The sequence below is a fragment of the Eriocheir sinensis genome, chromosome 34 (assembly GCF_024679095.1).
Source record: "Eriocheir sinensis breed Jianghai 21 chromosome 34, ASM2467909v1, whole genome shotgun sequence".
NCBI lineage: Eukaryota > Metazoa > Arthropoda > Malacostraca > Decapoda > Varunidae > Eriocheir > Eriocheir sinensis.
The window spans coordinates 2,717,992-2,732,012 of record NC_066542.1 but is presented as its reverse complement, the minus strand read 5'-3'; the positions used below and the strand labels follow the sequence as shown (position 1 = coordinate 2,732,012).

Sequence of the window (14,021 nt, the reverse complement as noted above, 5' to 3'; positions counted from 1 at the left end):
CATCTTAATTGTCTAGGCAACAGCTGCAAATAGTGCGCCGGGCGAAACTATTTCCAGCAATGTTTTCCCATGTGTAAAACAGCACGAAAGAGCTACACATTTCAACACAGTCATCTATAATTAGAAAGACTTAAAATTTGGTCCCAAGAGGTCAAACGTCAAACGGTAACTTCAGGATAGCAAATGCGAATCCTTGAAGATGAAGTCTGGGTCCTCTTGATAAAAAAAATTATATTCCAGTTCATCGATATTCCAAGAAGACTTTGTTCATCGCCTCGGGCAAGTTCTTCATGTTAGAACAGTCTCAAAACGACGTGGCAAGGGCTTCACATTATTATGTTTTAAGCTGTGAAGAAACCTCAATGAGATTAAATGATTGATGTATATAGCATTCCTTCTCTGGCGTCAATTAATTCTATTAATCGGTCATAGTTTTCTCTGTCAATTTCACAAAATTCAATACCCTCTCCAACATAATATTATTATGACGTAAGAGGATGTTATGTTTCTAATGTTTTCCAAGATTTGTAACCAAACAATTAACTTTTTAACCTAACTCTCACGGCGCCTCTTATAGGCTCACCCCGAGACGTCAGGGGGAAATAGTTATGATTATTATTATTATGATTATCGTTATTATTATTATTATTATTATTATTATTATTATTATTATTATTATTATTATTATTATTATTATTATCATCATCATCATCATCATCATTACCATTATCATCATCATCATTAGTATTATAATACACCATCGTTGACATGACCTGGCCTTTCACTTTGTTGTCATAGAAATGTCCAGCTGAAAATATATTTACAGACTAACAGGGAAGGTAAAGAGTACACCTTGGGGTTGAAATATGAGGCTGTGATATGATAATGGGTGAGATATCAGGAAAGGGTGTTATAAGTAGTTTTTTCGAGATGTTGAGAAATAATTAACAAGTCAGGCGCAAGCTCAAGCCTCGTATGAGCCCTTTAGAGATGGATGGTGCTTGTTGATGTGGACTATGGTGGTGATGGTGGTGGTGGAAGTGGGGAAGGGGTAGTAGCGTGCGGGTACGAGGCCTCGACTTCCGGGAGCAATAAAGTGTTATCCCCGACAGCTATGACGCCCGGGATGGGGAGTTCACCTCGGGCGTCGGGTGGGCGGACGAAGGGGAGCTGGGCGGGCGGGCACACTTCATCCCATCCTCGGAGCCGCCCACGCTTGTACTGGAGCCTGCCCACGCCCGCGACCAGGGTGTGTACACGTGCAGGGTGGACTACCTGCTCTCCCCCTCCACCACGGCTGTCGTCAACCTCACAGTTATGGGTGAGTATCTGTGTGTGTGTGTGTGTGTGTGTGTGTGTGTGTGTGTGTGTGTTCGGCTGTCTATCTGTATTTCTGTCTTCCTTTTCATCTGTTCACTCACTCACTCACACACACACACACACACACACACACACACACTTGCTTGCTTGCTTGTTTACTTGCTTACTTGCTTACTTACTTACTTACACACACACACACACACACACACACACACACACACACACACACACACACACACACACACACACGCACTCTTTTAATACAGTGGATACCGCCCTCGCCTCGTGATCACCGGTCCAGTGTTCCAGACGAACCATGTGCAGACAATTTTATTTTAAACGGTCTTGTTTCATACGGCCTTTGTTCACGTACTGCTGCCTCTCTTTACGCCAGGGACAAAAAAATATATAAATCCCAGCGTCCTGTGAAAGCTAATTGGATTAAAACTTAAACGGGGCAGAGCAAGTCCAGCAAAAGTTCAATTCCTGTGGACTGCTGGTTGAGTGAACACGCACACACGTTTTCGTACACTTGACAAACGATTGAAGGCTTCCTTCCTAAAAGTGACGTCCTAAAAGTGATGATGCTGATATCCCAGATCTGCTTATGAAAGAAACTATAAAGGCAGTAACAGCAACGTTGACAATAACAACAACACCAGGAACTCTACAACAGCAACCCCAAAATAAACCAAAACGAGAAACCAAACCAAAAGCAAATAAAACCAAAAAAAGCTTTCTAGGATCGGTGATATGTAGCGTGTAAATATGGACAAAAGGAATGACAAAGATTAAAATGGATTATAATTCTGATGTGTTTCTTTGTTGAGGGAAACTGAAGGAATATTAGGGTTAGATAGGTGAGGAGTAATATTCTGAATGGCGGGCTTTTTTATTTATTTATATTTATTTTTCTAATTTTCTTGCCTTTGAAGTGTCTTCCTTGCTGTAAAAAAACCCACTTCCTAAAAATATTTCAACAAGATCCGTCTATCAGTCAAATCTACTACTCTTTTATTATTTTATCAGTATTCTATTCGCAGCTCACATCACACGTTTCCTTATGACACGCGCCAAGGTTATTTTGCAAGGTCTGTCTGTAATATCACTGCACAGTAATATTCCTCCTCCTCCATCTCTCCCTTTGGCGTCTGGGCAATAACTTTATATTAGCTTCACCCCTTCCACTCTCTACCCTTCCCCCTATAGCGTCTTTGCATCACCTCCTCCTTCCCCTTTTCCTCTCCCACGTATTTCTCCGACTTTTCTCTTTTTCATCCACTTTTTCAATCAATTTTTCATCCACTTTTTCATCCACTTTTCTTCTACTTTTCATCCTCTTTTTCATTCACTTTTTCATCCTCTTTTTCATCCACTTTTTCATCCACTTTTTCATCCACTTGTAATCACTTTTCATTCACTTTCTCATCCAACTCTCATTCACTTTGCCATCCATTTTTCATCCCTTTTGTCTCATTACAGTACCTCCTCCTCTTCCTCTTCAACTCGTTTCTTCAACTTTTCTCTTTTTGCATCCTCTTATCTTACGCTTTTTTTTCTCTATTATCTGCCGTCATGTACTTCATAATCTTCTTTCTCTTCCTACTTATCCTCTTTCCTCGTCCTCCTGACCCTTCTTCCACCACCTCTCCTTCACTATTATCAACACCACATGAATGATATCTCTTGCGCCTTCCTTTTTTTCTCTCCTTCTTTCTTTCTCTCCTTTCTTTCTCCTCCTCCTGCTCCTGCTTTCCACAAGGCATATTCGGTATCTTTCTTCACTCTCACTCTCGTTCTTTTCCCTCTTTCCTGCACTCTCAATTACACAAATAAAAGAACTTCTCAGGATCAGAAAAATATCAACAAAACTAATTTTGAGTTAGGGAGGAGAATGATACGTATTATCTTTCATTTGCCATTTTTTTACTGCGTGTCTGTCTGTCTGCACGTCTGTCGTAATAGTTTTTTTCCTGTCTTCGTCTACCTCATTGTAAACATTTCTTCCTCTCTATTACAGGTGATAAAAGAAGACAAAAAATACGTGTCGAGTGCTTCAAGGTTTGCCACGATTGAGTTACAAAAAAAAGTTACTCAGCTTCTCTCTCTCTCTCTCTCTCTCTCTCTCTCTCTCTCTCTCTCTCTCTCTGGATCGATGCCAGTGGGTCAAATTCCGTTTTCTTTGACGGGAATCGTCTTTTCCTTTATATTTTCGCTTTTCAATCCATTAACGAGAGAGAGAGAGAGAGAGAGAGAGAGAGAGAGAGAGAGAGAGAGAGAGAGAGAGAGAGAGAGAGAGAGAGAGAGAGAGAGAGAGAGAGAGAGAGAGAGAGAGAGAGAGAGAGAGAAGCTGAGTAACTTTTTTTGTAGCTCAATCGTGGCAAACCCTGAAGCACTCGACACGTATTTTGTTCTGTCTACATTCGTGAAACCATTAAGTATTTCAAAACATTCGATCAGTTTTCCTCGGAGGCGACGTTTCTCAGGAGAGAACATGTTAAGGGTGGAAAGCCTTTCTTCGTAAGATTTGTTGCGCAAGGAAGGGATAATTTTTGTTGCCCGATTTAGCAATGTCCTTTGCATCGTGGGGAGACCAAAACTGTACCGCATATTCCAAGTGGGGTCTGACTAAACTATTGTAGAGCGGAAGTATTACATTTTTATTCTTGAATAAAAAGTTTATTTTAAAGAAGCCCAACATTATGTTCGCTTTATTTGCTGCATCGATGCGAGAATTTGAGGTTTGACGCGATTTTGACCCCCATGTCCTTAACGCATTGAACGCTTGTGAGTTTAACGCCGCCCATTTCGTAATCGAACATTTTATTTCTTGTTCCAACTTGAAGGAGAGAGAGAGAGAGAGAGAGAGAGAGAGAGAGAGAGAGAGAGAGAGAGAGAGAGAGAGAGAGAGAGAGAGAGAGAGAGAGAGAGAGAGAGAGAGAGAGAGAGAGAGAGAGAGAGCGCAACCCCTTCTTGTATTTTCTCCCTTCCGTGTCACCCACACATATGCCGTCTCCCTATTTTTCTTAGTCATCTCTCGCCGCCTCAAGTTGCCACACTAACATCAGGGACTCGCCCGCTGATGCTGCCAGGCTTTGAACAACTCTTTGAGGCAAGCCCCTCAGAGCCACAAGAATAGTCCAAACATCTGTCCCGCCACTCTCACGAACGCTCTCCGGGACACAAAACACACACAGACACAACAAAAAAAGGAGAATCGATAATCAAGGTACAATAGATAAAAGTTTGAAGACAATTAGGAAAAAAAGTAAGAACACAAAGAGAAGCAATCCACAGTGGGTTTACCAAGGATCTACTTCAATAAAAACTAAAAAAATATTATTTCTAACATATCTAAAAAACAAACGAGATACTAACTTTTACTGAACCGAGCAACGTAAACTTTCCCTGAACTACCTGGATGAAAACAAAACAAAACAACAAACTGAAACACATGTAGGGGAAAAAAAAGAGGTGGGCGGCCAACATGCTAGAAAAAAAGAGGGAGCGAGAGAAAAAAAATTGTACCAGCACAGCAAACAGAGAGTATTGGGGATAAAAAAGGGATCGCGACCTCACCCAACAGTTTCCAAGCTTTTCTGAGCCCACCTCTCACTGATCCACGGAATTGCTCTATACCGCACAGCTCAAGAGTATCACAAACCACCGGATTGTCATGAAAACACACACACACACACACACACACACACACACACACACACACACACACACCCAAACCCACACACCCAGGCCACACAGACCCCCCCCCCCCGCCCCCCCTCTGTCAGCAACAGAACCTCCCCTCTCCTGGCCGATCCACTCATCCTCCCCCCCCTCCCGCCCTCCCCGCCACCATCACCACTAAAACCGCGGAGACACTTCACGGCACACACACCATCGCCCCCAACCTCTCTGGACTCAGGCCTCACCACCCTTTTGTGGCAGTCACCGTCAGCGCGGCCACACAGTTAACTTATTGGAAGCTACTTATGGGTAGGCGGTGGCTGAACAGATAGCAAGACGGCCCCGCGTTCAGGGGGACGCGGGTTCAATCCCCGACCGGTGCCACCAAGCTGGGATTTTTCAGCCGCCGCCGAGTGGCTTAAAACTACCCACATGCTGTCCAGAAGACCACCTATCAACCCGGACTCTAGATTCTAGGATTAAAGATGAGCTCCGGGAGGGCAGCATGAGCCAATGCAAGATGGCGCCACTATAAACACTCGCCTGCGCCAGAACGGGCTGGGCCAATCATCAGGACCCACCGGGAAGAAGTCTTGGACCGACCATCAGGATCCACCGGGAAGAAGCCTACCGGAGCAATAAGCCAAGACGTAAAAAAAACAACAACAACAACCCTACACTGAGACCATCTGCGACTTCTGTGGCCGACGTGGGCACCTCGCTGACCAGTGTCTAAGAGGCAGGCAGAGGCAAAGCGAAGTCTTGAGTGTGCGTACTGCCAGCGGCGAGGACACACCGATGACGAGTGTTATGGTGGGATCACACATCTGCGATTTCGCTCTGCGACGGTTGGCGATTTTGAAAATGCACGAAATCGTGGGAGCATCGCCATTGTCTCTGGGAATTTGCCCCAGTTTCAACTCACAGCAACATGGCGAGGGAGGGTCGCTCGCCTATACGCACACGAGGGCGACAGGCGAGGGGACGTCGAGATGAATCGTGCGTGAATGCGCGCGACTTTACGCAGAGGAGCCCAATTTTGAAAATAAAACCCGTTGCGACGGTTTGCGATGACCGCAGGGCCTGGCGACTATGCGCGACCGCCCCTCGTCTAGCCGCTCGACGTCGCACGCATGGTCGAGAAAACGTCGAGGGCACGTCGCTGTACGTCCCATATAGGCGGGCAACACTATCGCGCTCTCTCTACCACCCATCCCCCACACACCACACAATAAATATATATATATATATATATATATATATATATATATATATATATATATATGATATATATATATATATATATATATATATATATATATATATATATATATATATATATATATATATATATATATATATATATATATATATATATATATATATATATATATATATATATATATATATATATATATATATATATATATATATATATATATATATATATATATATATATATATATATATATATATATATATATATATATATATATATATATATATATATATATATATATATATATATATATATATATAGGGAGGTGGCTGAATCGACAGAGTAACACCACCGCGTTCAGGAGGACGCGAGTTCAATCTCTGCCTGGTGCCACCAAGCTGGGATTTTTCAGCCGCCGCCAAGTGGCTTAAAACTACCCACATGCTGTCCAGAAGACCACCTATCAACCTGAACTCTAGATTCTAGGATTAAAGATGAGCTCCGGGAGGCAGCATGAGCCAATGCAAGATGGCGCCACTATAAACACTCGCCTGCGCCAGAACGGCTGGGCTGACCATCAGGACCCACCGGAAGAAGCCTGGGCCGACCATCAAGCCCCACCGGAAAAAGCCTACTGGCGCTATAGGCCGACGTAAAAAAAAAAAAAAAAAAAAATATATATATATATATATATATATATATATATATATATATATATATATATATATATATATATATATATATATATATATATATATATATATGTATATACACACACACACACACACACAGACACACACATACACACACACTAACTAACTTACCAGAAATTAATCTTGGCACCCTGCATATCCCGACGCTCTAACGCTAAGGTTATGATTTCGGCTAATCAACCTAATAGGTTTTCAATATGGTAAAATAATCCCCATCTGGCAACGCCAGTTTCTTCTGTCGACTCAAATTTGATAGTCGGTTAATAACGAACACCCAGTGCTTCAAGTAAGTAGTAGCCCGTGCTACCCTCCCTTGCTGTCGCTGATATTGCTTTATTGTTTCTTGCTTCTAATTCAGCAGTTCTTAACCTTGGGGTCGTTATCTCCTGACAACGCCAGTTGCTTGTGTCGACTCAAATTTGATAGTCGGTTGGTAACGAACATCCAGTGCTTCAAGCTAGTAGTAGCCCGTGCTACCCTCCCTTGCTGTCGCTGATATTGCTTTTTTTTTTCTTGCCTCTAACTCAGCAGTTCTTAACCTGGGGGTCGTGATCTCCTGGGAACGAGTAAGTTGTTTTGAGGAATATTGAATTTTATTCGTATGGTGTAAGGTTTTCTGCATGTTATACCGTATCTACAACTTCTGTAATAAATTGTAAGTGGAAAGAGTTTTACAATCTGTAATAACTTGCTAATAAGCTAATGAAGTAGTCAAGAGAAATACATTATAATTTTACTGTGTACTCTAGCCAATAATTTTACTGTGTACACTAGCTTATAATTTTGCTTTTTGTTAAACTAGGCTATTATTTTGCATTTAGTAATACTATTCTATTATTTTGTATTCATGAATACTAGGATATTATTTAGCAGTTAGGAATACTATTCTATTGTTTTGCATTCATGAACATTAGGGTATTATTTTGCATTTAAGAATACTCTTCTATTATTTTCCATTCATGAATACTAGGCTATTATTTAGCAGTTAGGAATAATATGCTATTATTAAAAATTCATGAATACTAGGCTATTATTTTGCAGGCGGGCAGGGTAGCGGCGTGTGGCAGGACAGTGTGAACGCGGACGAGTGGTCGCTCGCCAAGACGCCAACGGTTTTTCACACCCTCCCGCTCGGTCGCTGCCATCTCGCTTTCCGAAGCAGCGTCGCTGCCATACGCACGATATACAAAGTCGCTCACATATACGCGCGCATATACCGTGACCCCTTGCGTTTGACGAGGGTATGCGAGCGCATACTGCGATGGTCTCTCGCTTAACCGTGCGAATAATCGTGCGATTTGGCCAATATCGCAGACTTTCTGCGAACTTTTTGAACATTTAAAAATGTTCGCGCGACGGGCCGGCACCCACAAGTCGCACGAACTCAGGGACGTCGCTACGATGTCGAGCGTATATGCCGATTTCGCTCTGCGACGGTTGGGAATTTTGAAAATTTCCGAAATCGGCATATACGCTCGACTTCGTAGCGACGTCCCTGCAATTAGTCGCAATAGTCGTGCGGTAAAGTTCGCACGACTTGCGGGTGCCGGCCCGTCGCGCGAACATTTTGAAATGTTCAAAAAGATCGCCGAAGTCTGCGATATTGCCCAAATCGCACGATTATTCGCACGGTTAAGCGAGAGGCTATCGCAGTATGCGCTCGCATACCCTCGTCAAACGCAAGGGGTCGCGGTGTATGCGAGCGAATTTGTACATCGTGCGTATGGCAACGACGCTGCTTCGGAGAGCAAGATGGCAGCGAGCAAGCGGGAGGGTGTGAAAAACCGTTGGCGAGCGACGTTCGCCCGCACTCACACTGTCCTGCCACACGCCACTACCCTGCCCGCCTGCAAAATAATAGCCTAGTATTCATGAATTTATAATAATAGCATATTATTCCTAACTGCTAAATAATAGCTTAGTGTTCATGAATACAAAATAATAGAATAGTATTCCTAAATGCAAAATAATAGCCTGGTTTAACAAAATGCAAAATTATAAGCTAGTGTACAATCGTGGGACACAAGTGATGACACACTGTCCACTGAGTTTCGTTCAGCGGCCCCGACTTTAAAATATATACACCGCATGGAAAGAGGCTAATGTTCAGATATGTCACTACATATACACTCTCCATAATTTATTAGATATGAATTTGTCAGTTGTGCTCACTGATAACAAGTTTTTAATTCGCGGACGAAAATGTCTCTTGACACTTCCTTCAAATTTAGTCAGTGACAGCTTAAGTTGTTTACAACGCTATTATGCATTTGAATAAATGTTGTATTCATTCCTGCAACGTCCTCGTTAAGAAAATACGAAGAAAACATTGATAACGTGCACAAATATTCTAATATGGTCTAAAAATATATAATGATACCACCATTTAACTCTCGCTTGACAATGTTATGCAATGACGTCATCGACCATACCAGCCGGCGCATTTACGAAACTAGTAGGCTATTATGAATTGAATTGAAATACAAAGCTATTATTTTGCATTTATGAATACAAAGCGATTCGTTTGCACTTATGACATTAGGCTATTACTTTGCATTTACGAATGCTAAGTTATTATTATGCATTTAAGAAAACTAGGCTATTCTCTCTCTCTCTCTCTCTCTCTCTCTCTCTCTCTCTCTCTCCAGAATGCACACTGACGACCAAAACCAAGCAAGTATTTAGCCAATGGAATGCAGAAAATCTTATTACAGATCGTGCACTAGTGGAAACAAAAGCATTCATAACAATTTTTTTTTAAAGAAACATAATCGTCGTGCAGTTGATGCTTACAATTTCGTAAGAAATATCCTTAAATAATATCTCTCTCACACTCACACACACTCTTTGATCCTTGCACACACACACACACACACACAGACACACACATACGTTTTATATAACTCGAATGAACCTCTGCTGGAGAGTTGCCGTCTTTCGCTAGCGGCGTCCGAAACATTTTGGAAACTGTGTCAACACTTGTTTCCCAAGACTGTACACAGTAAAATTATTAGCTAGAGTACACAGTAAAATTATATTGTATTTCTCGTGACTACTTCATTAGCTTGTTAGCAAGTTATTACAGACTGTAAAACTCTTTCCACTTACAGTTTATTACAGAAGTTGTAGATACGGTTTAACATGCAGAAGACCTTACACCATACGAATAAAATCCAATATTCCTCAAAACAACTTACTTTGTTCCCAGGAGATCACGACCCCCAGGTTAAGAACTTCTAAATTAGGAGTAAGAAACAATAAAGCAATATATCAGCGACAGCAAGGGAGGGTAGCACGGGCTACTACTTACTTGAAGCACTGGGTGTTTGTTACTAACCGACTATCAAATCTGAATCGACACAAGCAACTGGCGTTGCCAGATGGGGATTATTTTACCATATTGAAAGCCTATAAGGTTGATCAGGCGAAATAATAACCTTAGCGTTAGAACGTCGGGATATATATATATATATATATATATATATATATATATATATATATATATATATATATATATATATATATATATATATATATATATATTATAATTTGTGGTGTGTGGGGGATGGATGGTAGAGAGAGCGCGATATTGCCCGCCTATTATGAGTTGTACAGCGACGCGCCCTCGACGTTTTCTCGACCATGCGTGCGACGTCGAGCGTCGTCGAGCGGCTAGACGAGGGGCGGTCGCGCATAGTCGCCAGGCCCTGCGTTCATCGCGATCCGTCGCAACGGGTTTTATTTTCAAAATTGGGCTTATCTGCGTACAGTCGTGCGCATTCACGTACGATTCACCTCGACGTCCCATCGCCTGTCGCCCTCGTGTGCGTATAGGCGAGCGACCCTCCCTCGCCATGTTGCTTTGAGTTGAAACAGAGGCACACTCGCAGAGACAATAACGATGCTCCCACGATCTCGTGCATTTCAAAATCGCCAACCGTCGCAGAGCGAAATCGCAGATGTGTGATCGCAGCATTACGCTCGAGCCGCCGACACCAAACAGGAACGCCTGCTTCGAGCAATCCTGTCTGAACACCAGCCACCCATCACCCAGCTTACTCCCTACCAGCAAACGGTGCACGCCCCATCCTACTCATCCTGGCCTCATTCCCCGCACACAGCCCTTCCGCTGATCCGATAAAGCGATGCAGACACCAGCGGCCTCAAGATTTTGTCCGCCAACGTACAAGGCTTTAGGACTAACATCGGGGAGCTGGTACACGCCTTCGTTCTCAGGCATCTCATCGACATAGTGGTGACAGTGGAGACCTTCCTGGACGACACGTGCGCCACCACCTGTGATAAGATCCCCGGGTACTCGCACTGGGCCAGACGAGACCGCCACACAGGACAGAGGGGAGGCATTGCTGTTTGCCACCGAAACGGCCTGCAGGTGGACGCCCTCACCACAGAGACTCCCCTGGATATGGAGATGATGTTGCTCCGCATCATTCTCGAGGACAGGAGCGCTCTGCTACTCTGTGCCATGTACCGGCCACAGTGGCAAGGTAACGCCCCCCTCATCTACCTCACAGAGCACCTGGACGACATTATGACCGCCCACAGCTGTCAGTACGCGATGGTTGTGAGCGACCTAAATCAACACCTGGTGGCGAGGGCCTTCACCGAGCTCACAGCGGTGCATGGATTGCATAACCATGTCGAGTTCTCGACACATCAGCGTGGAGGCTCCCTAGACCCTGTGCTCACAGACCTGACGAGTGACTACGTGCTGTGCTGCCCTAGACCGTGTGGGCAGCTCCGACCACAACGCCGTACTCACCACCATCAGCCTGGCCCCAGCGCGTGAAGAGGAACACCAGCGAGTCATCTGGCTATGGGACCCCGCGGACTGGACGGCTGCAAGGCAGGCCCTGGCAGCGACCGCATGGGGCACAGTCCTTAACGGTGACCCACAGCATGACGTCTCCGCCTTCACCACTGTCCTCGACACCGTCCAGCAGCAACACGTCCCCCACCGCACCTACTTAACCAGCCCAAAAGGCCAGCCCTGGTTCGGGTACAGGTGCCGTGTTGCAGCCGAAAGGAAACATAAGGCCTGGACACGATACAAAAGACACCCCACACAGGAAAATAAGGTCCAAGATAGACGAGCCTGCAAAAATATGACGAGGACAGCAAAGTGGGCAAAAGTAAGGTGGGATGTCGACAGGAGGAAAAAGCTGTCCTCTAACCAAACCGACCCGAAACAGTGGTGGGGGCTGGTGAAGGAACAGCAAGGCCTTACCCCCCAGGAACGTATCCCGCCCCTGAGGAAACCTGGCGGAGACCTGGCCATCACCAGCCGGGAAAAGGCTGACCTGCTGGCCTGTCATTTCAGTCAAAAGATGACAACCCAGGAACCAGACAGGCAGCAGCCCACCCTCCCCCAACTCATCGCCTCAAGACTAGAGAGTGTGGTAATCTCTGAGGACGCTGTCAGGAGACATCTGAGGAGACCGGGGTGTGGCCTGCACAGTGGAAGGAGGCCAGAGTCACACCCGTACACAAGAAAAATCTAGGTCTGAGCCAGGCAATTACAGGCCAATATCACTCCTCCCAATCATCAGCAAGATATTTGAGAGGATCATCGGGGAGCAATTGACATCCTTCCTCGAGGAAAACCACCTGCAGTCACCGAAGCAGTTTGGTTTTCGGAAGAGCCGCTCTACCTCCGACCTCCTCCTCCTCCTCTCAAAGTCCTGGCATGACGCCCTTGATGACGGCCACCCCTCTCTCGTGATTGCTCTGGACATAGCTGGCGCGTTCGACTCCGTTTGGCACCGCGGTCTGACGGCGAAGCTACAGCAACTAGGCATCACGGGGGACCTGCTGCGCCTGCTCTCAAACTACCTGTTAGGTAGGAGCCTCCGCGTAGCAGTCAACGGAAGCACCTCGACCAGTTTCCTGGTGGAGGCCTGGGTTGCACAGGGGACCGTCCTTGGACCTATTCTGTGGAACATATACTTTAACGACCTCCTGCAAACCATCCCAGCAGCAAGCGCCTACGCCGACGACTGCACCCTCTCCAGAACATACAAGAGGGAGGAAGCCCAGGACGTGATAGAGTCCGTCAACAGACAGTTGGCAGATATAATGGCCTTGGGAAAGAGGTGGCAAGTCAGGTTTGCCCCTGACAAAACCCAGGCCATGGTAACATCACGTTCTCGGGAGGACGCGAGACAACTCCACGGCAGACTGAGATTCGGGAACGACACCATCCCTCTGCAGTCCAGCGTCGACATCCTAGGCGTGGAGGTGGACTCTCAGCTGCGGTTCGACCGTCACCTTGAAAAGGTGGCGCACAAAGCCTCCCAGAAGGTGAACCTCCTGCGCCGTATGAAGAACCTCCTTGACGCTGAAGGCCTGAACACCCTCTATAAGGCACAAGTCCGTCCAGTGATAGAGCGCCCGCTGCCACCTCAACCTGCTGGACAAGGTGCAGAGGAGGGTAGAACGCCTCATCAACGGCACCCAGCACCACCGACCGAGCCAGTGGGAGAGACAGCGACAACAATAACATCGACAACAACAACAACAACCACCACACGAGTGACGGGCAGGAGCAGCCACGAACCAGCTGGACAGCCTAGAGCACCGTCGCCGCGTCGCTGCCCTGAGGTGCTACACAAGGCACAAGTGGGCCAAGTGCCCCACCTGACCGACCTGAGGGCTACCTGGAGGAGGTCTGAGCGCAGCACGAGAACGGTGCTGAGCAACGCCTCCCTCCTGGAAGTGACAATGGCCCGCTCCAGCACCCACCAACGTGCCTTCTCCATCCAGCGGTGGTGTGGTGGAACAACCTCACTGCTGATGTGGACGTGACACAACTGTCCACTCAGCAGATGAAGGTTGCGTCCCACAGGTGGCTAATCCTACACCCACCGTAAAAAGCGTAAATGTAAACGCTTGTAAATAATTGTAAACATGTAAATAACTGTAATTTCGGCAGAAGCTTTTGAATAGCTCCCCACCGGTAGGGGGAACTTTAGCTTAGGAAAATAATATTGCCATGTACTAATGTACTGAACATGTGTTTAAATAAAAGAGAGAGAGAGAGAGAGAGAGAGAGAGAGAGAGAGAGA

The 14,021-nt window shown here is 45.4% G+C and overlaps 1 protein-coding gene across 1 annotated transcript in view; it reads left to right on the top strand.

The window, feature by feature from the left end:
* The window catches only part of LOC127007181 (uncharacterized), a 149,252-nt gene that overhangs the window by 70,704 nt on the left and 64,527 nt on the right, over positions 1-14,021 (top strand). Inside the window, exon 3 of the mRNA XM_050877895.1 lies at positions 1,113-1,321. Within this exon, the coding sequence (XP_050733852.1) occupies positions 1,113-1,321 (209 nt within the window). The remainder of the gene's footprint in view (positions 1-1,112; positions 1,322-14,021) is intronic.